This window comes from Hypomesus nipponensis, chromosome 6, assembly GCF_054491055.1.
Source record: "Hypomesus nipponensis isolate SF chromosome 6, ASM5449105v1, whole genome shotgun sequence".
Taxonomy (NCBI): Eukaryota; Metazoa; Chordata; class Actinopteri; order Osmeriformes; family Osmeridae; genus Hypomesus; species Hypomesus nipponensis.
This window is the reverse complement of record NC_140366.1, coordinates 10,478,762-10,503,060: the sequence shown is the minus strand read 5'-3', so window position 1 is coordinate 10,503,060 and position 24,299 is coordinate 10,478,762. Positions and strand designations below refer to the sequence as shown.

Below are 24,299 nucleotides of genomic sequence, written 5' to 3'. Positions count from 1 at the left end.
TAGTGTCACTTTGAGGTCAAGGGATGACAGGTGCCACCGTCTCAGCATGATCTAATCATACACTGACCTGTGTGACATGGACACTACACGACAAGGACAAGGAAGTTGGAGACAAGGTGATTTCTCAAACAAGATCAGCTGTAAGCTGACCAGGGTTGTGACTTGACTCAAATTCTTGAGGTTGGATGACCACTCTAGACACATCTCAGATTTCTGGCGAGGGGTCCAAGTAAATGTAGTAGTTCATATTCCACTCTCACAGCCCAGACACTTCACATGCTAACTGAACTAGTCAGGCACACACCACAGGTGTGTAGTTTACGCAAGTCTGTAAACCTCTATCTACTTTGTGGGAATTGTGGCAGCAAGAAAGGAAGACGGCGTCAAGAGTCCATCAGACAATGGAATCATGATATCAATAGAACACTTTGAAGAGTGTCATGAGGATGGGAATATCACTGACTCTACTTTGAGCTGGGTAATGTAGCTTATATTGTTCTGGAGTGTGTTGGCTTGGCTGCATGTGGAAGCTGGAGAACTACAGCACGGCAAGGTGCTGTGCGGCATACATGTTAAGGGAAAACAATCTTTCTGCCTTTTCAACTAAGGTCTATTTGACTCCATGAATCTGGGTCTTATCGACCTACAGTACATTGTTTAAACCTGTGATTTTAATCTCTTTTTAACCATCGAGTACGTTTAATAATACAGACAATAATACATGCAACCCTGTAAAGGGCTTTTAAATTGGCACTGTCTGCCTGCCTGCGTGCGTGTGTGTGTGTGTGTGTGTTGCAGGGTAACTGGCAGGCCCAGGGTGGCAGCTGAGACTGCCAGGGGTGTGTGTTTCGGTAATTCCCCGTTAAATGATCTGAGCCATCAGGATTTAAGAAGTAAAAGGGGAGAGGAACGAATTGGAGAGCTGTGAGGGAGAGGGGGAACGCAGGGAAGAGGAGGAGAACATGGTGTCCTCCCATGTACAAGTGTGGTCCTCCTGTAAATGTCCCATTGACCTTTAACAATTCTATTGGGAAGTTTTTCATGGAACCATTACTCTTTAAATGGGTAGGAGATTGCATGTAAGCACCAAGCCCTTTATAAACCTTTTGAACTTTGCATTTTAATGCAATCATACACACTCTATTTAAAAGAGGGCACAAGCTCAAATTGATTTTCAGTGGATGTGTATGCCATGACATTAAGAACAATGACTCCTCTCTCTGTTGTGTGTTTGTTTCTCTGTGTACAATATGCGATACATTGATTACATTTTCAGCTGGACCATGACACTGTGTCAGATCATAGCTGCCCCACTAAGCCATTCTACAATTGTTTTTTCTTTGATGCAATTCAATTTACTTTCTTACAGTTTTTCACAATTGTTAACACACAAAAAGCAAAAATTTGGCACAATTTTTACAACCTTCACTTCATGTACTGATTGCTTGACCCAAATTGGCACTTCTTCACACTGCCTTATCTACATTAGACTCTGACTTTCCTTGTTTACACACTGATGTCCATTACACATCACCTTGTGGTCAAAACACTACACACAATGTTCAGTTGTTGCACACACTTCGCAAGTAAAATTTCAAAGTATCTACCTACAGCTATTAAAATCTCCAAACACTCAGGTCTTGTTAGCAATTTGCAGTCAGGACTTCAGCATAAAAAGGGCGTTGGGCCTCTGTTTTGTTTGGTAAACAATGGAGAACTTAGAACATATTGACAACCAGAGAATGAGAGGGGTAAGAGTCAGAGGAGGAGGAGGACAAGGAGGAGGTGGAGGAGGACAAGGGAGAGGAGGAGAAGGACAAGGAGAAGGAGGAGAAAGAAGGAGAACAGTCATCTCTTATGAGATTTGGGCCACTGTGGTAGACCATGTGCTCAACCATGGTTTGAGCATGAGGGAGGCTGGCCAGACGGTCCAACCAAATATCAGCTGCTTCACAGTTGCTGCCATCATTAGAACTTTAAGGGTGGAGAAAAGGTACAAAATCTATTTGCCTTATGTACTGTAATACTGCATATCAATATACAGTTTCACAATGCTAAAACACAGGTCTTGAAAGTCAACCATTTTCTCAAAACTGTAAAAACAAAAACAAATATTTTCAAAACCTCTCACTCTTCTGGCAAAATCAAACACTCGTTCCCAAACCATGTAACCTGTGCTCAAAATCAAACCATGCTTTCAGATCATAAACACAACCAATCAATATATACACACCATGTTGCAATGGAGCAATCATTAGACACAACACAAAAAAATGGAGAACACAGCATCCAGGTCATGTAGTTACATGAAAAGAAGAATTTGTTTATGTTTACAGTAAATTAATTTACTGTAGCAATAAAGAAAATGTATTTGGGATTAGAAACATTGGATGGGAATATCACTGACTCTACTTTGAGCTGGAGTCAGGAGTCAACAAGAAAGCTTCTTTACTGTAATACTGTAGCTCTTAGTGATTATTATAATCACAATATGTGAGAAATACAGGAAGAATATGAGGAATATCTGGTGTATTTTGAGAATGTTCTCACAAAGTGCAGTGGTAAAATGAAAGACTCTCACTCAGTTCCCACAGACTGTGGTTATGGGTTGTCTTTGTGTTAAAGAGGTGGAATTCCTGTGCATGACACGTACCTGCAGGGTCAGACACACCCAACACTGACTCAATTGGTCAACTGAGATGACAGAGACAGTATGACTATAGGGAATATCTCATAAAAAGACATCTCAATGGCTGTTAAAATGAATGTTTGCTATGGCTGATTCCAGCCAAATGCAGTCTTGGCTTGTTGCTATTGTCACATAACATTGACATGGCAGTCAGCTGTAACTGTTCTAGCTGAGTCACAGTGGTGGATAGGATGGTGGGATGACATGGAGTAGGGATGGACTGTGCCAGTTGGCCTCAGCACCATGGGAAACTGTGAGAAGTGTGTGTGTGTGTGTGTGTGTGTGTGTGTGTGTGTGTGAGAGAGAGAGAGAGAGAGAGAGAGAGAGAGAGAGAGAGAGAGAGAGAGAGAGAGAGAGAGAGAGAGAGAGAGAGAGAGACAGACAGACAGACAGAGACAGACAGAGACAGAGTCTGTTTTGAAAAATCTAGATTTGTTTTCCCTCTCACTTCTGTATTTGGCTTATGTTGTATTTGTGGTTAGCTTTCTTTCCGCTAGGCGTTGAGACTTTGCAAACATCGAACGTTACTGAGTGCTGCGATTGGTCTGAAAGATCACCTCAGCATATCCTGACAGCATCTAGACTGTTGCAACTACGTGGTTAACGTACTATCGTGTTTACAACATCGAACGATCAGCCCACAAAACAACGCAATAGTGAATCACAGTCAAATTATGACACAGATACCGATTTTTTTTATCTCGAACTATTAAAATATAGATATATACAGTTCTACGATTTCAAGTGCACATTTGCAGATATTTTTGGTGGTGTTCACTGGATCTAAAGCACTATTGTGGCACCCCAAACGATGCATTTAACAACTGGACGCCTATTGGCGGCAGCTATTAGAGAAGAGTCGAGTTTCACCTCCAGTGATGTCATCTGCTGACAAGGCTTTCTGAAGGTCCAGGAGAAAGCGAGAGAGATGTCAATACAGCGCTTTAAATAACCAAGACTCGGATGACAGCAGGTAACAGCCAGTTTTATCAGTCAAACACCGCGCCCTGAAAGAAGATGCCTCAGTTGTTGGCTATCCATGTTCTCCACTGTCAGAGATTAGCTGTATTCTTTTGAGAAAGGAAGTCAACTCGTCAGTGAAAGGTAAGCTGTAATATTCGGGTTATTGTGTTCGTTTACATGCCATTGTTTTTTTCAAGTAAAGAGGTATTTCTATTGACTAAAGCATAATCATGTAGCACAGTCAAAATTGCTCACAGAGTCAACTCATCGTTTATTTTTTTACATTAATTGTATTTTTGCCATTTGAGCACTGTCTGTCTGTGAGCGTTATTCAATTAGAAATTGGATCGCCCAGTAGCCTATTTCAAGCGTCCTCACCAAACATCACATGTCGATAATGACTGATGATAGGCTTCAACAGGCTATCAACAACATACCAGTATTATGTAGGCTATTTATAATCATGTGGGTTTGTTGTATGCCCATGAGCTCATTAAGATGACATTGTCTCAGAAACCAATATTATCAGTAGAAAATAATGGCTCAACTTAGCCGTCACTAAGCAGTAACCAACATATCATACTGCTATTGATAAACTAAAACATATTCAGTTACATCCTCATTGCCTGGATAAAGGGATGTACTGTAGTGTGTGTGTACTGCCTGTTGGTAGGTAAACATAATACAGTAAATATGTTTTTGGAGGAAGCAGCTACAGCCACCCAACTAGACATCTCGTCCTCTCCAATGTAGACCCACCTTCCACACCCAAGCAAGGGGAATCAAGCCTCTCCTTCTTGCCTCCTGAGAGAGAGAGAGAGAGAGAGAGAGAGAGAGAGAGGGAAAGAGAGAGAGAGAGAGAGAGAGAGAGAGAGAGAGAGAGAGAGAGAGAGAGAGAGAGAGAGAAGGAAAGGGAGAGAGAGAGATAGAGAGAAGCTGGTTGGCAGAGTTCCATATTGTCACTATTTGAGTCAATTTGAGCCCCAAAACATGTGCACACATACCTTCAGTAGCTCCTCATGAAAGTAGCCTGATGATTGTGAAGGTTGAGGCTTCATTGTGTCCAGTTCACCTGTCTTTTGTTGTAGAGATGATGAGTTGCACATTTCTCAGTTGCATCAGATAAATGGTTCTAGTAGTTAGGAATTTGAATTCCTTTCACTGGAACAAGATCAGGGCCTATACATTACGTTTGTCCAGCCTTTTATTCGTAGAAATATTATATAATTCATTGTGAGCCCACTATAGCTATCACCTGTTCTAGGCTATCCAAAGTAAGCTTGGCTTCTATCACATATCATCACATGATTGGTGGAAGGCTGAAAGTAAATAATTACCTGAGAGACTTAGAAACCATTGCAGAGTCCTAGACAGGAAGGCCCCTTGGCTGAATGGATATTGGTATTATGAAAGAAGTATGAAGGAATGAGGCAGATTATTTCACTCAGTTTCTCTCTCTTTTACACATATTCACACACAGACACACACACAGACACACACACACACACACACACACACACACACACACAGACACACACACAGACACACACACACACACACACACACAGACACACACACACACACACAGACACACACACACAGACAAACCAGCCACCTGTTATTTCCAAGAAACATGAGGGAATGAGGTCCATGGTTAAGATGAACCTGTTCTTCTTGTATTTGGGTCAATGGGTGAGCTTCATGGCAAAGGTCAACCTGACTGATTTGATTGACAGACTGAGGGCATAGTGGATGTCTGGTAATGAACACCTCTCACTTAAAAGGCTCAATGAGAGGCCTGGACTGCATGTCCTGAGTTTAAATGTGTTGAATTGTAAGGGAGAATGGAAACAGCTTCTAAGGTGTTTGTTATTGTGTTAAGCCCTGGAAATCCCAAGTGCTTCCATGACAGTTGTCATGGAAGACTAGGCTAAATGACTGTACATGGGTACGTCTATTCTTACATGCTGTGCCAGTGTGTCTACTTATTATTTCAAGTTCAAGTATTTTATTGTCAGGTACACAGAACAACACAAGGTCAGACTGGGCACTGAAATTCTTAAGACAAGACAACGCAAGCACCTGGCATAACATAACATATAAGTACACAGAACATAATTTACATCTATGCTGAGCTTAAATAAGTAAAACTTCCTAAATATACAGATAACAATAAATAATTAACTATACTCACCTTAAATACACATAAAACCTATTACAACCTTATAACCTACTTCTAACCAAGGTGGAAATTTAGTGGAAAATAGGTAACCTTGACCTACTGGAGGCAGGACAAGACTGTGTCAACAAAGACTGTGTCTGTAAACCTTCCTCCATCACACACTTGCTTACTGAAACACAACAGGTATGTTTGCGTGGCCTGATTTAGTCTCGGATGTACCGGTACTCTGTAACAGGTTCACCTGTCTAACCTCTAACCTCTCAATATCTTCTGCTCTCTCCTTCTCTCTTCTCTTCAGACCCGTCAGACCATGAACTATGTGGGTCAGCTGGCGGGTCAGGTGTTTGTGCAGGTGAAGGAGCTGTACCGGGGCCTGAACCCCGCCACCCTGTCCGGCTGCATCGACGTCATCGTGGTGCACCAGCCCGATGGCACCCTGCAGTGCTCGCCCTTCCACGTGCGCTTCGGCAAGATGGGAGTGCTGCGCTCCCGAGAGAAAGTGGTGAGAACAACCTGGCAACCTCGATGTGTGGCTCAGGGGACTGTCATAGCGGTGTTTCTGTAAGGTTCGGTTCTTTCCATCTGTTTCAAACGTTTTCGACGTTTGTTTTTTCAGAAACAAAACGTGCTTTTTAGCCTTAGTTGTTTTATTCCTAAGTGTTTTTGCATCAAAGCCTTGGCTGTTTACTTTTTGATGGAACTAGGGAGAATTCCTCGTGTGATTTGCACAGACGTCATGAAGGTGGTCAGTAAGGTGGTCTGGGTGCTTGGTCTTTCTTCTTTACCAGGTGGACATAGAGATCAACGGGGAGCCTGTTGATCTTCACATGAAGCTGGGGGAGAATGGAGAGGCCTTCTTTGTCATGGAAACCGAAAACGGACAGGTACATCAACTTTTTTTGCCATTGAAACATGTCTATTTACCTCTCCTGGCATTAGAAGACGTAATTACAAATCCACTAACGTCAGAGAAGCAGCTACTTTGCCTGTTTGACTTCCAAAACTATTACAGTCCCATGTTAAGTCATTACATGAATAAAAAGTAATCATATTCTTCCCTAGAATTTTCCATAAAGCATGAACACAACAAGACAGTGTGTCAGACTTGGCAAAGTGCCAGGAGTTTCCCCACTCTGGAGGTCATGTAGAGCAGAATTCCTGTTTAGAAACATTCACCAGTCTCCCTGGCCCACATTCTAGAATGGCCCTATGTGACAGGAAAACAAGAGCAGCATTTCCACACTATGAACCCTTGTTTATACAGTATACTGTAAGTATGCAGTCGTTAAATGCATTGTAAAATGCCAGATAGGCTTTAGATAAAGGCTTTCTGAAGTGCAACGTTAATACTACAGTAACATGCTAGAATGTAAAAAAATGACCGTGATAAGAATAGGTATTGTGTTGAATCGAGGAAGATATATCCATGTTCGGATCCAAAGAAGATAAACAAGTAGTGGAAGGTTCTGGAACCAGACAAGGGGAAGCAGGTGATTTATCCCCCCAGTGTGGTGTCACATTCTCAGGCACAGTCGGAGGGGGAGGTCTGGGTCTCTGGCATTCATCTGAAAAAACATTTGATTGTGGTGTCAGACCACAAATAACCTTGTTATATCACTGCACACGCTCTGTTTCTCTCTGCAGCTCCCCCCCAAACCCTCCTTCAACATTCTCATTCAAATTTGATTAGCACTTCTGTCCCCCATTCTGTGTAGAGAATGCAGATCATTTTAGATGCAGTACTTTCTGATTATTAGTAGTATTTAGGTATTCCAAGCACTCAGGGAGGTAGGCGAAGTACATTCATTGCAGGACCTCCCTGAGCCCTTGCCTTTCCTCGAAGGGAGAGTAGAACCACTTTCTCAGAATCTGGGGACACATCCTGCTCAGCTTATTTGCCTCATTGAGGCAGCCAATTTATTTTCTCTGAAGGAATAAAGCCCAGTTTCTCTGAAATGTTTGGATGCACTGAAGTGTGTTTCAATCTCAGCTATTTCCTGCCAAGAGCTAGCTGAATGCTGACAATGTAGCAGTATTTCAGTGGTAATTCACTCTGTAGCCCAAAGTCAAGTATGTTTACGAATGCTGATCCAGGTATCTATTTATAGCAGCTAGATTATATATCGCCGGTGTGTGTGTAGTACAATGTGAAAAATGGTCAATCCAGTAAGGTCTTTTGAGATTGGTAATAATTCTTTCAGATAAAACATCTTCTTTGTGGGGCCCTAATATAATCTCTGCTGTCCTTCCATGTTTAGAAGGAAGCATCTGAACAACCCTAAACATACTACAGTGCTCTTGCTCTCTCACTTTCTTTCTCTCTCTCTCTCTCTCTCTCTCTCTCTCTCTCTCTCTCTCTCTCTCTCTCTCTCTCTCTCTCTCTCTCTCTCTCTCTCTCTCTCTCTCTCTCTCTCTCTCTTTCTTTCTCTCTCTGCTTTCATTTCCTGCTTCCTGTTGGCCGGTAAACAGGAAGTGGTCCCCTCCTACCTGGCCACCTCCCCCATCCTATCAGAGGGTGCAGCACTGATGAACACCGTCAGCCCCGGGGACAATGGTGGTACGGTGAAGAAGAGGAGGAAGAGGAGGAGGAAGGCTCGGGCGGACAGCGCGAGGAGGGAGGAGAGCGGGGAGGACTACGAGGATGAGGACATGTTTTCCATCGAGTTGAGCTCAGACGAAGGGAAGGTGATGGAGAGCAGCAGGTGAGAGAGGCGGTGGGTAGAGGGAGGGAAAGGGTCTCAGAATGGAAGGAAGGAAGGAGGAAGACGATAAAGAAGGGAGGAAGGGTTTGGAAAGGGACGTAGATTTTTTTGCCTGGCCTCACATGACAAGACAGATGAAACCAGAAACAGAGAGAAAAATGGAGGAGAATGAACAGATTAATGAGAATGATGGAGAGGGAAAATAGAATGAAAGAGGAAAAAAGACGGAATAGCAGAGATGAAAAGAGAGAGAGAGAGTGGGAGGAAGAGAGAATACGCAGACTAATCAGAGACATACAACTACATGGAAACAGTGACATCAGCATGATGCATGGTGTCATGTTAGTAGTACTGGTTTAACCCTGGACTAATACAGCCAGTAGGAGTGTGTGTGTCAGTATATCTGCATGGGTGACTTGGCCAGTGATATGCAGTGTAGGGTTACCCTGGGAGGGTTTTTATCAAGCTCAGTGTGCGGTGAGAGGGCTGAGTGTAAAGGGCAATGGGGGTGAGGGCCCGGAAGCACTGACCCTAGGACTGAGGTGCTGTTGTTGTTTTGTGTGAGACTCAACTCTTGCAGAGTTCTCAGTATGACACCTGACTTTTTGAAAGAGCAAATGCCAGCATTCTTGTGCAGTACTGCACATGGCCAGCAGCTATGCTTATCACTGTGTGTGTATGTGTGTTTGTGTGTGTGTGCGCGTGTGTGCGGGCTGACATGTTGTTGTGTTTTGTTTCAGGGCGTCTACGCGAGATGTTTTCAGGGAAAGTGTGGAAGGTCCAACCAGTGGCTCCTTCAAACAGAGTGGTGTGTACGCCCGGTCTGACGGCGACTGGACACCAAGACAGAGGTACACACACAAACACATCAGCAGCTGACAGCTTACCGACAGTACACACACATTTGTGTGATGGATGTCAATACTTCTTTCAAACGACAAACAACTTTTCTCTCTCTTTTTCTCTCTTGCTCTCTCTTTCTTATAACAGCCCTAACAGCTCTCGCCCCACCTCCCCTAAGAGCGACTCAGAGTTGATGATCAAGCCCTCCAACTCAGCTAATCAGAACCCAGCTATGCTCTGGGCCTGGGGGGAGCTTCCACAGGCTGCTACGGTAACCGGAGCAATCTGTCCAATAATCACCTCCCATGCAACAAAGTAACAATAAACACACAGTAAAACACAGTTCCAATGGCCACAAGTCTTTAATGTGAAGTAGTAAATGGGTTTTCCATCTCTCTCTCTCTCCCTCTCTCCCTCTCTCCCTCTCTCTCACCCTCTCGCTCTCTCTCTTTCTCTTTCTCTCCAGCCATCCTTCCTGTCGGACAAGTCGGAGCCACATTCAGGGTGTCCAGTATCCATCCGAGTGTCTGAAAGCACCCACTTCCGGGTTATTTCTGACAACACACGATTGGAACACCACAAAGACTGTTCCGGAACATCGGGAATGGCGTCTCTTCGTCTCCATATCCCAGAGACAAGAACTAGTGACACAACGGTGGTCACTGTGGGTGCAGGTACGGGACCATTGAGGGTAGACACACAGCCAATGGGAGCAGAGTCAGAGATGATTGATGCAGATGTAGAGCCAATGGGAGCAGCAGCAGCTCGTATGATGTCAGAGATGGAAGATAATGGGTTACGCCCCCTAAGCAAGACAGATTCTCCTTCAAAGAGGAAAGGTAGACGATGAATTGAACTTGAATGCCAATTCACGAACTATTAGCTTATATATTTTTGTAATATATTATATATTATATTTTTGCCAGATAAAAGAAGCCGCCATCTTGGTTCAGACGGGATCTACCTTGATGATATCACAGAGCTGGAGCCTGAGGTAGCAGCTCTCTATTTTCCCAAAAGGTGTGTTTCACACACACACACACACACATGCACATACACAAGCAAATGCGCACACATGTACAAGAAAGCAGTCTAACCCTCTCACCCCTTCTTCACCCTATCCCAGTGATAGTGGAGGTCTGGTGAGGTCGTGTTCAGAGCACGGCCCCCGTAGTGCAAGCCTGTCCCCCCAGTCCGTCAGCTCTGGCGGGGACAGCGGAGTGGACAGCTACTCTGATCACATGGGGGACCTGCCCTCTATCGCCATCTCCCTGTGTGGAGGACTCACCGACAACAGAGAGATCAGCAAAGGTCAGTCCTCCTGGGAGACCCTGGGGATTCTGTAGTTTACAGTTTATCCATATAAGACTGATCCAGGTTTGCTACCAGCTCTATAACGGTATATTAGGTGTGCTAGAAATGTGATTTGATCTGTTTTGCTTAAGTCTGTATCAGACAGTCTTACAGAGCTATTTTAAGTCTGGTCTATTTGTAGATTTCTCATCACGAGTGTGTGAATAATCAGTGATTGATACAGCTCGGAGGGAGCTCCCACACTGTGTGTGTGTGTGTGTGTGTGTGTCTACACAGAACAGTTCCAGGAAAAGGCTATCTCCTATCAACAGTTTGCAGAGAACCCCTCAATCATAGACGACCCTAACCTGGTAGTGAAGATCGGCTCCAAGTGAGATATTTCCTTCCATCCTTTACTGTGTACTCAGACAGCCTCTGAATGAGGAACACACTCATTTGATAATCAAACTTATTATATATAGATGATGTTCTTCTCTTAAGGTATTACAACTGGAGCACTGCAGCTCCTCTGATGTTGGCCATGCAAGCCTTTCAGAAGCCCCTGCCCAAGGTATGTCAATCACATGTTGTCACATATACATGCTCGTGCTGAACACGCACGCACACACATGACTGAGTTTCAGTGTCATGTGTCTCGAACAGTTTTCACCTCTGCATGGTTGCTGCTCCCTCTGTTGGCTAACTGTGTCAGTGTATGGCACTGCGATGTGGTTCTTGGGCACCTTCCTTTTGTCAGTTTTATTTTGTGATATTGTGTCTATGTCATGTTCCTATGTGTTTGTAGATTTGAATGCTCCTGATTTATTCCACGTTTCGAATCCCCCAGAAAAATGGTTTCACTTGGACTAATCGGTCCAGAGCACCTTAGTTAACCTGCCTCTTCCCTTCTCTTCTCTCCTCTCCTCTGGGTTGTCCTCTTCATTTCTTTGTTTGTTAAACAATTTGTCCTCCCTGCCATCCCTCCATACTACAGCACTCTTGCTTTAGTTATGTGTACTCAGCCCTGGAGTTCCTGCTGTGTTGTCTGAGTGGTGTGTTTGGTTACAGCCCTGTACGTCAGCAGTTGTGCTCTCTCTCTCTCTCTCTCTCTCTCTCTCTCTCTCTCTCTCTCTCTCTCTCTCTCTCTCTCTCTCTCTCTTTCTCTTTCTATCTCTCTCTCTCTCTCTCTCTTTCTCTCTCTCTCTCTCTCTCTCTCTCTCTCTCTCCCTCTCTCTCTCTCTCTCTCTCTCACTCTCTCTCTCTTTTGTTCTTTCTCTGCTTTACAGTCCCTCCCTCTCTTAGTTTACCTCTTCACTTGCACTCATCTTTTCACCTCACCAATTACAGGTCCTCATTGCAGTTCTGTCTGTTATTTATTTTGGTTGTTAAGTTTGTTTTTGTTGTTGTTGTTTGGGTTTGCTTGTGTGGTGCCCGCCAGGCCACGGTGGAGAACATCATGAAAGAGAAAATGCCCAAGAAAGGAGGCCCCTGGTGGTTGTCCTGGCGTAGAAGGAACAGTAGTGCCAAGTCGGTAGGTAGGACCACTGCATCACTGCCTGCCAGGCTTCCTACTAAAAATAGCATGATTACATCACAACCCAACACACCTGCCTGATTGGCTGTTGTGTTTTCTGTCTCTGCAGGTCTCCGTCTCGGAGCAGGAGGCCTGTGAGAGCGCTGAACCATCTGGGAGTATGGGCGCCATCAACAGGTTTGAGAGGAATCATGTCATGCAATTCACTTCCTCATTTTGGAGCCAAGCTGAATGGGTGCATCTCAATAGTGTACAGTCTGCTCCTTTCCCCTAGTGCTGTGGAGGTGCCTCTAGCTGCCCAACCTTAGATATATAGAGAATAAAGGAAAGGAGAAAAATGGAGGAAGATTATTGAGATGCATCCTAAGTCATTGTAAGTAGATGACTATTGGTAGTATAAGTGAAGGGAGCCGCTATAGACTATTGAGAGCCACCCCGGGACCCAGGTGCTTTGTCGAGGAAGCAGCTGTCAGTTGGACATGTCCTGTCTGTCTCCAGGCGGAAGGATGAGACTTCTTCTAGTGATGAGGAGCACCAAGCAGCCAAGCAGATTCATCCCTCTCTTCAGTCAGAGCCTCCGCTCACCCCGGGGGGTGTGTCCTATAAGAAGACGCTCCGTCTCACCTCAGAGCAGTTGGTGAGGCCCTGCCCCCTACCGAGATAAAGCTACATACCCAAATATGGACATGGATGTATAAAAGATCCGTTTGGAAGAATACAATCCACAAACAACAAGTGAATAATGTACCTGATCATAGCAGTGGACTTAGTACACCATTTGTTATGAATAAGATGTTCTCTGAAACACACAGGACAGCATGCTGGATCAGAGATGAACCTTGTCTTCGTCTTGTCCTCCATCACCCTTCCTTCCCTCTCCTTTCCTGTCCTCTGTGGTCAGGTGTCCCTCCAGTTGAAGGACGGTCCTAACGACGTGGTGTTCAGTGTGACCACCCAGTACCAGGGCACCTGCCGATGCCAGGGCACCATCTACCTGTGGAGCTGGGACGACAGGATCGTCATCTCTGACATCGACGGCACCATCACCAGGTATGTGTGCGCGTGCGTCTGCTCTTTTTTCCTATTTTGACACTCCCATGCCCTTCTGTCCTCTCTTGTCTCAGGTCGGACACCCTGGGCCACATTCTGCCCACTCTGGGGAAGGACTGGACCCACCAGGGCATTGCACACCTGTACCACAAAGTCAGCCAGTGAGTAGGGCACATCGCCAGTTTGTCATAAACACATCCCCACATTGCGCTCCAGAAAAGAGACACGGGGATGAACGTCAGAGAGGATTTTGTGTTCACGTTGATAGATGTTTCACTATATACGAGTAGACCAAGACCATGACCTATTTGTTTAAAATGTGTTATTTAAAAAGTCTCTCTTTCACTCTCTCTCTGTAAACGTCTCTCTTTTCTTCTCCCCCCCTCCCTCAGGAATGGCTACAAGTTCCTGTACTGTTCAGCGAGGGCTATAGGCATGGCAGACATGACCAGGGGCTACCTGCACTGGGTCAACGAGAGAGGAACCATGCTGCCCATGGGCCCTGTGTTGCTCAGCCCCAGCAGCCTGTTATCTGCTCTGCACAGGTGAGGAACACACACACACATCTACACCACTCCAAAATGCTGGCAGGACACACACAAGTGTTTCTTTGACAGTGTGATAGGATGGTAACGTCAGCATGTGGGTTGTGTGTGTGTGTGTGTTGGGGACAGGGAGGTGATTGAGAAGAAGCCGGAAAAGTTCAAGGTGGAGTGTCTGACGGACATCAAGAACCTGTTTCACCCAAACACTGAACCCTTCTATGCTGCCTTCGGAAACAGGCCCACTGTGAGCACAGCGTCGCACTCCCACCACACACACACACAAATACAGGTGCATCAACATTGTTAAAACAACACAGGTATGTATGTTTAAAGGTGGGAGAGGTCAATCAGGGTTGAGGGTCTATTTGTCTGATTTGCCTTTTCATTTAGTTGAATTGAATGTAGCCTGCAGTCACAATGTGTAACCTTGTGGCCCTGAAACTGTCCAAATGGTGTGTGCACATGTAGGACGTGTACTCGTATAAGGAGGTAGGAGTCCCTCTGAACAGGATCTTCACTGTGAACCCCAAAGGAGAGCTGGTTCAGGAGCATGCCAAGACCAACATCTCATCGTATGTTGGACAGCACTCTGCAGACGCCATGCAAAGTCACTGGGCAATATGTCTGTGTTTTGTGGATCGTTTCATTGTCGGACAGCTTCACGACTTCTCCCCTTAGTTCTCTGTCTGCTCTGTTGACCTCTCCTCAGGTACGTGCGTCTGGGTGAGGTGGTGGACCATGTGTTCCCGCTGTTGACACGCGGCAGCACCTTGGACTTCCCCTGCTCCGACACCTACAGCCACTTCAACTACTGGAGGGAACAACTCCCCCTGGTGGACACCCCCGCGACTACACCCTCACCAGAACCTCCACAGGACAGCGGCACTGGAATGTCAGCAGCACTGAGCAGCTCCTAGCAGCGTCATCCCAGACACAGGTCTGGGATCAGTCTATCCCAACTGAGGGGCGAACATTCTGATGGAAAACATGGTCAAAGTTATTGTAGATGGGTCAAATAGTTGTGCATCTGCTGTAAATGATTGTTACTGGGGTTGGTTTTCATTGCCTACTACAAAGTCCTACAAATGGATCATTTCTAGGAAGACAACCTCTGAGGTAAATCCAGAACACCTTTGATACAGTACATTCAGGTGTTGGTTCTACTATGTGACTGACATCTAGATAAGTGTTGAGAGGTCATCCAACACTGAACACAACAGCTGGATATTCTGTAGAATGTCTGTCACGCACACCATACATGAGAGCACTTTACAACGTAAGATGTTGGCTGGATGGGGGCCTCATCATGTTTGTAAAGCCTTACGAAGGCTCAATGCATAGGAATATGAAAGGTCATTTTCACTTATTCATTTCACTTAATTTATGTTTGAGTTGTTTTCTCTGATTTGCCTCTCACTTGAAGGAATGACTGAGAGTATTTAATACAATGCAATGCAGCATTTAATGACACATATGTATTGAACTGTAGTATTTATATTGTAAATAGTATGTGTACGCATTATTATTGTGTAAAGTGTATGCAATTGTTGACTCAGCAGACCATAATTCTGTGCCAAATCATCATTATAGCAGGTAGAAATGCTTCTCGATAGATTTTAATGGATTTAACATTTTTATAGCTATGTACTGTATCTACCACAGGCTGTAACGTTAGCACATTGGAACTTGTGATCTTATCGATAACAACAATCAATACAGTACATGTACAGAATATATATGATTTTTTGCACACAATCTTCAAAGATGTTCTTCTTCAAGAGCATGATATCTATTTGAATCAGATTTTTCTATGTAATATGTATTTGCATTATCACCATACTAATTTCAAAATAAATAGGCCTTCCAGAAGCCACTGCATAGGGAGCAGAAAAACAAAGCACATCTTTCACACTTACCTGTGTTACCTGCCTGCAAAGTAAATAACATTTTGATTTAAGTGTGTGTTTTTTCATACGATAATTGCAGAGTTGTGTGAATTTCATAATAGTTTGATTTTGTTGGTAGCAAAAGTATATTGAATTGCTTGATAGTAAATAGTCATTTATTGTATTTGCTTTGTGTTGTACGCTGGCTATAGCCATCATATTTTTATACAGTAAGTGCATTATAATAGTATCAATCACCAGTATCCTCCACTAATGTAGTATATGTAGTGTGTCACCCTTCAGATACAAACAGATTTGGGTTTCCTAAATAATATCCTTATTAGAGAAAAGAGGTTGAACCAAGGAATTCGACCTTAATCCGTTGAAATATTTAAAGGTCTAAGTATATGGGTAGAACAGACTATGCAATTTTGAAGGAGGTGGACTTTCTTAAGGAAGGTTGAGAGAAAAATTTTCCTAATACCAACAAGGAAACAATAGTTCTCTTTGAAAAGCACTTCAGCCGATTATTGAAAGTGGGCCCCGCATGTTAGAAAAAGACGGCAGATTCATAACGTTATTCTTTCAGTGAAAGATAACAATTGTTTCACCTTTTCATTTATGATTATACAGTATATTAATGTCTGATACGAAAGAGTCACACTTAAAATTGTAATAAAATTCAATGAAAATATACTACAGTAGGGCTATGGTTCAATCTAGTAAATGTAGGACAGCAATATGTTGCATTTCCACTAAGCCCACTAAGCTAGTGCCTATACACTTCCGCACTTGAACAGCAACATTGGCATTACAGTTTGTCCCGGTGAAAAGCACCCCCTGGCAGGGGGGGGATAGATGGGAATAAGAATAATTTGATGCTGGAATATTCAGAATATGCATGGTAGGTGCATTTCAGGGCAGGCCTGTGATGGGTCACGAGTCAAGGGGGAAACCACTGTTCAGAGCTAACAAAATACTCATGGGCAAGACTACTGCACTAAAAGCAGTTAATGCACAGGTGCTTCCTTAAACAAAATAATGCAGGGCAAGTCTCAGCATCCATCTTGACTCATATAGTGTGGAAATTGTTTCCTCTTTCAATATGGTGTCTTCAGTTTTATACGATTGTCTTTTGTAAATGGTAAATGTCGGATAACGGGACATAACCACTCGAAAGCATTCATTCAAGGATTATGGGTGGTTAGGGAAACGTGACGGGAGGAGTTCCCGAAATCCAGCGAACCTATTGGCTTTAGCCCCGGGGTCGATTGAGGAGAGGAGATCCTCTACGTTGTGCGATCTTCGAGTAAAGTAAACATTGCTACAATGGGACAGGACAAGAACCTGCTAAACTAAACCTTCAGTGAACAATGGAAAACCTGGTACGTAAATAGGTTTTTGTTGTTTTCGGATGTCCCTGCTCTTGTGCCTTTTTGTTGGTTAAGTGCTACTCACAGTGCTGAAATATGGTCGCTATTGTTGTAGACGTGCATATAGCCTACGTGATAGTTTTTTATTGCTATCATTTTGTAGTCTACTTATTTTCACATTAGACTTACGTGATATTCGAGGGGTTACCAGGCTTGTCATTGCAAGGACAATGTTGTAAAATGTCTTATCCATAGGCTACAACTCGGTTGTTAACTCCACAGACTAGGGCCCCGCAGTCTGAGAGTGAACGAGCCACACAGGCTGTAGACGAAGCTCTATTGTCAAAATAAGTCTGTGCACCTGCCAATGTCTTGACTGACCGCAGCCTATAGTTAATCAACTGGCTGCAAAATAATGTTTCATTAGGAGAGCATACAATAGGTGGAATATGATATATCTTGTGACTGTCACGTTTAGTTTCATTTCACATGAAACTGAAAGTTCAGAGCCTAGTAATTCTCTTGTCTGTTGTCTGAGCAGAAAAAGCTGGACTTGGAGGTGGAGGAATTTATGGACATTTTGGAAGAGAGAAGAAGGAGCAGTGACCTTGGCCATGCCTTCAGGACCTTTAACCCCCAACTCTACGGGGGAGTTCCGCCATGCTCCGTGAAGGACCTCAACAGAACTGTGCTTGAATCACACTACCTGAGCTATGTCATTAAAGAGGTGTGTGTGTCCATGTGTGCATGAAACCAAAAATATGTTCAGTATTGATTAGTAATAGAAGGTCAAGGATGAAGGTTTGACGACAACAACAACAACAACCTGGACGAACAACCTCATTCTGGATATGTCCATAGGTTGCCATGGAGAGTGGGAAAACATGTGAGGTAGTGAGAGAGGAGGCTTCTGGGATACTGGAGGAGATGTCTCATAACTTACAACTAGGCTTCATCAGACTGCTGGGGTTCATCTTCACTAAAGTCTTCAAGAGGCTTTTCAGGAACATCCATGTCAACCAGGAAGGCCTGATTAGGGTCAGTATGGAGTCTGAATCTACCACTGTAATATACAGCACTGCACAAATCCAGATACTTTTCCTGTGCTCTGAACATCTGATAGGACGGACTCATCTGGGTAATGAAAACATTACCAGTTTACTTACTTAACAGGTTATGGCCTGTTTAAACTGTAAATGTTGTAGATTGACATTTCCGTCAAAATAGACTGTAAAGGAAGAAGTAAACAAGGTGTTAAGTGCTGTGTTACTTCCATAATACCACTAAAGTAGTTCAGACAATTCATCTTGCTTATTTTTTTTCCACCCCCTCAGCTTCAACAAGCCATTCAGGAGTCTCCAGTAATCCTGATGCCCAATCACAGGAGCTACATAGACTTCCTGGTTCTGTCCTACATTCTGTTCACCTATGACCTCCCCATCCCCGTAATTGCTGCAGGAATTCGCAAGTATCTATTACAGTTGTATAGAACGTCTAATGGATCTGTCTGTTTCTGATCATATCAAATTATTGTCTATAGATGCGATTGTATGTGCAATAAGTTGACAATTATGTTAAGATTTTCTTAATGGGCATAACTTCATTTAAACAAGAGGTTAGACTTTTTATAACAAGTTAATGTCATTTACATTCTGTCATTCTAACTTGCTTCGTATCTGTCGGTTTGTCTGTCTAACCATCCGTCCCCTCGTCCGCCCCCTCCTCTAGCTCTGATGGGGATGAAGATGATTGGGGAGATCCTGCGTCGCTGCGGAGCCTTCTTCATCCGTCGTGCTATTGGCTCAGACAAGCTGTACTGGGCCGTGCTCTCTGAGTACGTCAAAACCATCGTCAGGGTAAGAGTCGCTATGGACACGCTGACCTCACCATATTCTAACTCTATGTGTGCTGATTGCCAAAAGAAGCAACATGAATTCATGCAAAAGCAACATTTATAGCGAATCGTCACTTAGCTCAGTTGTGTTACGGTAAATGGTGCATTGTGTGTCCCTAGAAAGGATATGCTCCTGTGGAGTTCTATGTGGAAGGTCTCAGAAGTCGCACTCTGAAGTCTTTAACACCAAAGCTTGGTGAGTCTAGTTTGGTGATGTTGTTCAGATATTCATACCAACAACTGCTGAGATGCAAATGACGTAATGGTTCTCTTATGTGTGTGTGTGTGTGTGCAGGTATGATGCATATGGTATTGGAGCCCTTTTTTAAAGCGGAGGTGTATGACATCAATCTGATACCCATCAGTATTAGCTATGACAGGGTACTGGAGGAATCCCTCTTAGCCCATGAATTGCTGGGGATACCCAAACCTAAAGAGACCACCACGGTACAAGTCTGCATGTCTATAACATATCCATATGTCTCTCAACAGAAACTCAAGCTACTCAACCTCAACACACATCTCTTTTCCTCCTTACCCCCTTTTTTCTCTTTCTGCCCCCTTCCCCTTTTTTACCCCCCCCCCCCTGACACACTCTTTCTGTCTCACTCTCTGTCTCACTCTTTCTGTCTCACTCTCTCTGTCTCACTCTCTCCAGGGCCTGTTTAAAGCCAGAAAGGTTCTGGATGAGGACTATGGCAGTATGCATGTGTACTTTGGACACCCTCTGTCGGTACGACAGCTATCTCAGGGAAAAATCAACCGCTGCCAGTACAACCTCATCCCCAGGTGCAGAGAACGCACGCCTTATACGATTGCAGTTGAAGGTTTTTATGGGGATGCCTCGTGATTAAATGTTATGGCCTGAGCGTTTGTACTGAATTGGTTGTATTTATGAGTAGGCACAGCAGTGATGGTCATGTACTAATACTGTTCTTCTCCGACAACTTTGTACACTCATAGCTTCTTACCATTATTAAGCTCTCTTATCCCCACTCCTTTCTCCCCCCTTTCCACAGAGACCTTCCCCAGAGGCCCAGCCCAGAGACCCAGGCCTGTGTGAGCTGGCTGGCCCACCTGGTGGTGTGTGTCCAGGAGGAGGGGGTGGTGCTTAGTCCCTGGTCTCTCATGGCCTGCCTGCTGCTTCAGAGCCTCCCAGCGGCCCAGGAGGGAAGCCTGGCCTGGGATCTCCTGACACAAAGGACCCTCTGGCTCAGGGACCTGGCTCTGGGCTTCGGGGCCCGCCTGCACTGGCCTGGTAGGAGGCTCTATGGATTGATTCTTTCTCACACTATTATTTGTCTGAACAGACAACAGTCTAACATAATTTAGTATTTTGTGTTTGGGGAGAGGGGGGGATGGGGCAATGGAACCACTGCACCAACAGTCTAGTGTGTTAAAGGTCAGAACTGAAAATTCTGTGGTCACTTTGACCTGATTAGGCTTATCATAGAGATAAGATAAATCAACTTGACACAAGTTTACCATCTGTAAGCTAGTTTACCTGGGAGAGACCTTGAGGAACTGTTACAAACAAACACACAGATACACATGAAGACACTCATGGACTTGAGTCTTGTGTTTTTCTTCCTCTCCAGAGCAAATTCCTGACTCTGATGTGATGTCATCTAACATGGCCCTGCATAGCTCTGTGGTTCGCTGTGAAGGTGGGCGAGTCCACCTGGTGGAGGAGGAGGGGCCTGTAGGGAACCAGCCCATCAGCCCAGCGGAGGGTGTAATCAGGAGGGCGGGGCCTGTTCTTATGGTGGCTCTCTATAGAAACCAGGCGATGCATGTTTTTGCACGTCCAGCTATGCTTGCTGTGGCCATACACAGTGCACAAAGCACACGCAGAGGTGAGGAACCATTAGTACTACACACACAGAAACTCTCAAACTAGATTTATCCCTGTCTCATCATGTCTTTATTTTGCTCCCAGAGGACATCTTCAACTTCTTTAGCTTCCTGCAGGATGTATTCTCCAACGAATTTATCTTTGTCCCTGGCAAGACCTCTCAAGTATGGTTACAACTAGCAACTAATCATCTCACCCAAACATTGTACCTGATTCAGAGAATATATATATAAAGCTATATAGAATATATATATAAAGCTAACATAAAATAATAGAAAACAGGTTGCTGTATGTATAGTATATATGAAAGACTTCATATGGGAAGATTCAGTTGCTGCATATGATTTTAATCTGTTGTCTGTGTTTACTTTCAGGACTTTGAGGAGTCTTGTCACTTATTAAGGAAGTGTGGTGCTGTTCAAGTCAGTGATCAGGAAGTGAAAGAGACTGAGGAGGGGCAGACCACGACTGCCTTCCTGCGAGCGCTGCTACAGCCCTTCATAGATGCCTATCAGGTATGTGAGCCGGATTCAAGGAACAGTTAACCCAAATTCAAAATGACTTGTGTAATTCCTACTATATTTGATTTGTAAGCCATCTGCTAACATCCTTGAAAAATTAAACAGGTTAAAAATGTGAAATTATTCCGGTGTGTGGTCATGGTCTGTGTCTCTGTAACTGTTTTGGTCAGGTGGTGTTCAGTTACCTGTGTGAGGAGGGTGTTCAGGTGTTCACAGAGAAGCAGCTGGTTCCTGCAGTACGCACCCTGGCCTCACAGCTCATCCTGTCTGGTAATGTTCAGTCTCTGAAGGTGTTGTGTGTTGCATCATATTGTTGTATTCTTTCATTCCTTTTAATGTCCTTGTGCTTCACAGGTGAGCTGAACTCCTATGAAGCACTTTCATCTGACACCCAGAAAAATGTTCTATCTTCACTGCTAAGACTGGATGCTGTGACAAAGTCAAGAGTGTAAGTACAACTTTACCTTACTTGCCTTTCATTTCAACTTTTTAAAGTGCTTTTTAATCATTGTAACCACCCATTCTTTGGTTTCTTGCTTTCAGAGGAGTACCGAGTGAGTTCCAAGCCAAAAAAGCAGCCATCAGAAAAATAGGAGATATAATGAGTAAGACAGTTCACTTATTTGAAACTTATTAAGATGTTTTGGAAATATTCCTATTATGAATGAATTCAAGTTAAATCGGTTTCATTTTAAACGTAAAAATATATTTTTGTTTCCTCTCGCAGCTGGAAGAATCCCACCACAGAGGCATCAGATTGCTGCACCAGATGCAAGACTTTAGTCTCCATGGTAGACATCTTCAGTCATGTGTCCATCTATGGCTCCTATACATGGGCTAGAAACTTGGAGCTCTCAGACAAACTACCTCTGTCTGAATGTGAAAAATTATATTGTATACAGTATATTGCCATCGAGACATAGGCTCGGTTTTATTCCTAAATTGGGCTCCCTCCACTAAGGGTCATATTCAGTTGTTATATTCTAACTGATAGGCATTCTAATTTAAGCGAGGAAGGTAGGTGGGTAAGAAGGCAGGGAATGATTGACCATGAGTTGAGCCTTAAACAAATAGTATTAAATGCTAGCTGGTGGCTAAGTGCAATTAATAAAGTTAAGGATAGGATACTTTAGGGTCTTAGGACAATTGGAGGTAGTCTAATCACTGACGCAATACAAGCTCTCATGTATTTTTATGGGCAATCCATAATATAATTTCAGTTCTCCATAATGAAATACAAGCAGCACACAGCATCACAATCAAAGAGAAATTACATTTAAATTGGAATAAATGTAAATTCATTTTTTATACATCTCAAGCTGATGCCCTGAGAGGGCTTCTGAGTTTCCACCAAACAATTTCCATAAGGAATCAGGAGAGACCACTGTGACCCTCAATAACCAATTCATGTTCAACTGTTCTGTTGTTTTGTTTTGCCCGCATATCCCTGAGTTAAATAAAAGCTGAACAGTTGAATGTCAACTTCTTGTCAAAGTAACTCTTCCAGTGGTTTTATACAACCCACGTTTACGTAGGCAAATTGAATGATGCACTTTGCAACACATAATCAGGCAGACCTATCTATTCACGTCAACCTTAAGTCGGAGGGAAGTGACAGGGTCTTGACAAAAGACGGTCATATATTCCACCACTTTTTGATTTTGCCTTTTTTCCTCCTCCTTCGCTCGGTTCCGTTCCTTCTCCCATCGGTCCTTTTCACCGTTTACTTGAGCAAACAGGTTGACCTGTATGGCGCGCAGAGTGGAGGCCAGAAGGAAGAGAGTGCCCTGCAGCCCGTGACAGAGCGCTGCGCAAAGGCCAAGGCCAACTCCAAGAAGGTCAGGAATGGTTTCGAACACAACACACAGACCTTCGAGGAAGTGCAGCGAGCCTTTCTTGGTGGGAGTTGTTTCCGGGTCGACAAAGTGCTTCACAGACTTGACCAGGTGCAGGCCTGCGCGGCGCAGCGGGGGCAATGCAAGGTACATGTGACAAGCCGCTTTGGTGAGCGCGTGGAAGAGTAGCCGAAGCTCGAGAATGGCGTTGCCTGGAGATAAGAAGATAACCGGGTTAGCTAGAGTCTTATTTAAAACTCTTTGGCTTAATTACGGCTACCTTTACGTACAACATGAACTAAGCTCATACAGTAGTGAAAAGTCAAGCGAGAGGCATATTTCAAGCGAAGCAAGACGTGGATTGTCAGCCTACATACATGTGCCTCAAGGCTACAAATGGTATCCAGAGATCTCCATGCTGCAAAAGTTATTAATGTTCATACTCCAGTTGATTTTGAACCAGTCGATCATTTAACCCTTGGAAAAAGGTTGCGTCACTGTCAATTAGGCCTACCATGTGGACATAATGAGAGGAGATGGTATATAAATAATACATTGACATTATGACGCGCTTTCAGGTCCCTATAAGCTGGGAATCATTTGGCAATGGTTTTAATCGTTGACTGAGTAGGATATAAATAGAAGTTGGGATGCATAATTGTGCATCTCAACCACCTATAACATCCCTGATTTTGGATTTCTTAGGCATGTCTACTATGTGTACGTAGTCGTGTTGGCTACAATTCTGATAAATTGATTAAAGCAATCATACCGCAATCAAGTGGAAGAGTGCACCGTTCCTTTGTTGATGAAAGGTTCCAAATCTCAGCTAACCATGTTCTCTTACCGTCTATAAAACAGAGAAGCCAGAGCAAGGCAAAACTCGCTGCCAACGAGGTCCACCAATCCATGTAGTCCTCTCTCTTTAGTGGACACCGCAACAAAAATTGTATCTCCGGTGACGGCTTCTTCCACTTTACGCAGCTTAGCTACAACATTAGGTTAAGTACAGTAAGCCAGTGGTTCTGCTACTAAACAGGATTTCAATGTGCACATGATTTGCCCACTGACGCACTATACAATGGGGCTTCAAATGTAAAATTATCCTACATCTACAGTGTTAGTTTTTGTGGT

At 43.9% G+C, this 24,299-nt stretch overlaps 2 protein-coding genes across 4 annotated transcripts; both read left to right on the top strand.

Moving 5' to 3' along the window:
- Positions 1-256: 256 nt before the first annotated feature.
- Positions 257-15,758, top strand: LOC146286995 (phosphatidate phosphatase LPIN1-like). Of its 3 annotated transcripts, none has more exons than XM_084699255.1 (20): positions 257-478; positions 6,133-6,336; positions 6,623-6,718; positions 8,304-8,536; positions 9,277-9,387; positions 9,527-9,650; positions 9,846-10,218; positions 10,306-10,399; positions 10,506-10,690; positions 10,970-11,063; positions 11,174-11,243; positions 12,111-12,203; positions 12,316-12,383; positions 12,705-12,843; positions 13,108-13,256; positions 13,331-13,417; positions 13,649-13,801; positions 13,931-14,045; positions 14,270-14,373; positions 14,511-15,758. In XM_084699255.1, the coding sequence occupies exons 1-20, from the start codon at positions 410-412 to the stop codon at positions 14,716-14,718; spliced, it is 2,769 nt and encodes a 922-aa protein (XP_084555381.1). In that variant the 5' UTR covers positions 257-409; the 3' UTR covers positions 14,719-15,758. The 3 variants fall into 3 exon arrangements, with proteins under 3 accessions (XP_084555381.1, XP_084555382.1, XP_084555383.1); XM_084699256.1 differs by lacking the exon at positions 257-478 and adding an exon at positions 2,400-2,423 and having other exon boundaries at positions 6,134-6,336; XM_084699257.1 differs by lacking the exon at positions 257-478 and adding an exon at positions 3,579-3,793.
- A 656-nt stretch (positions 15,759-16,414) lies between these two features.
- Positions 16,415-22,812, top strand: LOC146286994 (dihydroxyacetone phosphate acyltransferase-like). The gene is made up of 16 exons (XM_084699258.1): positions 16,415-17,072; positions 17,602-17,787; positions 17,922-18,098; positions 18,395-18,524; positions 18,789-18,916; positions 19,075-19,150; positions 19,250-19,401; positions 19,613-19,743; positions 19,974-20,212; positions 20,553-20,810; positions 20,894-20,973; positions 21,184-21,324; positions 21,501-21,600; positions 21,685-21,778; positions 21,874-21,935; positions 22,058-22,812. Exons 1-16 carry the CDS (start codon positions 17,061-17,063, stop codon positions 22,111-22,113), a joined length of 2,022 nt encoding a protein of 673 aa, XP_084555384.1. The 5' UTR covers positions 16,415-17,060; the 3' UTR covers positions 22,114-22,812.
- Positions 22,813-24,299: the final 1,487 nt, after the last annotated feature.

Coding starts and splice junctions, on each gene's coding strand:
- LOC146286995 (XM_084699255.1), top strand. CDS start 410: ATGATATCAATAGAACACTTTGAAGAGTGTCATGAGGATGGGAATATC. Junction 479..6,132: donor CTGACTCTACTTTGAGCTGG/GTAATGTAGCTT, acceptor TCTTCTCTTCAG/ACCCGTCAGACCATGAACTA. Junction 13,802..13,930: donor CTGTTATCTGCTCTGCACAG/GTGAGGAACACA, acceptor TGTTGGGGACAG/GGAGGTGATTGAGAAGAAGC.
- LOC146286994 (XM_084699258.1), top strand. Junction 20,213..20,552: donor GGCCCGCCTGCACTGGCCTG/GTAGGAGGCTCT, acceptor CTTCCTCTCCAG/AGCAAATTCCTGACTCTGAT. Junction 20,974..21,183: donor TCCCTGGCAAGACCTCTCAA/GTATGGTTACAA, acceptor GTTTACTTTCAG/GACTTTGAGGAGTCTTGTCA.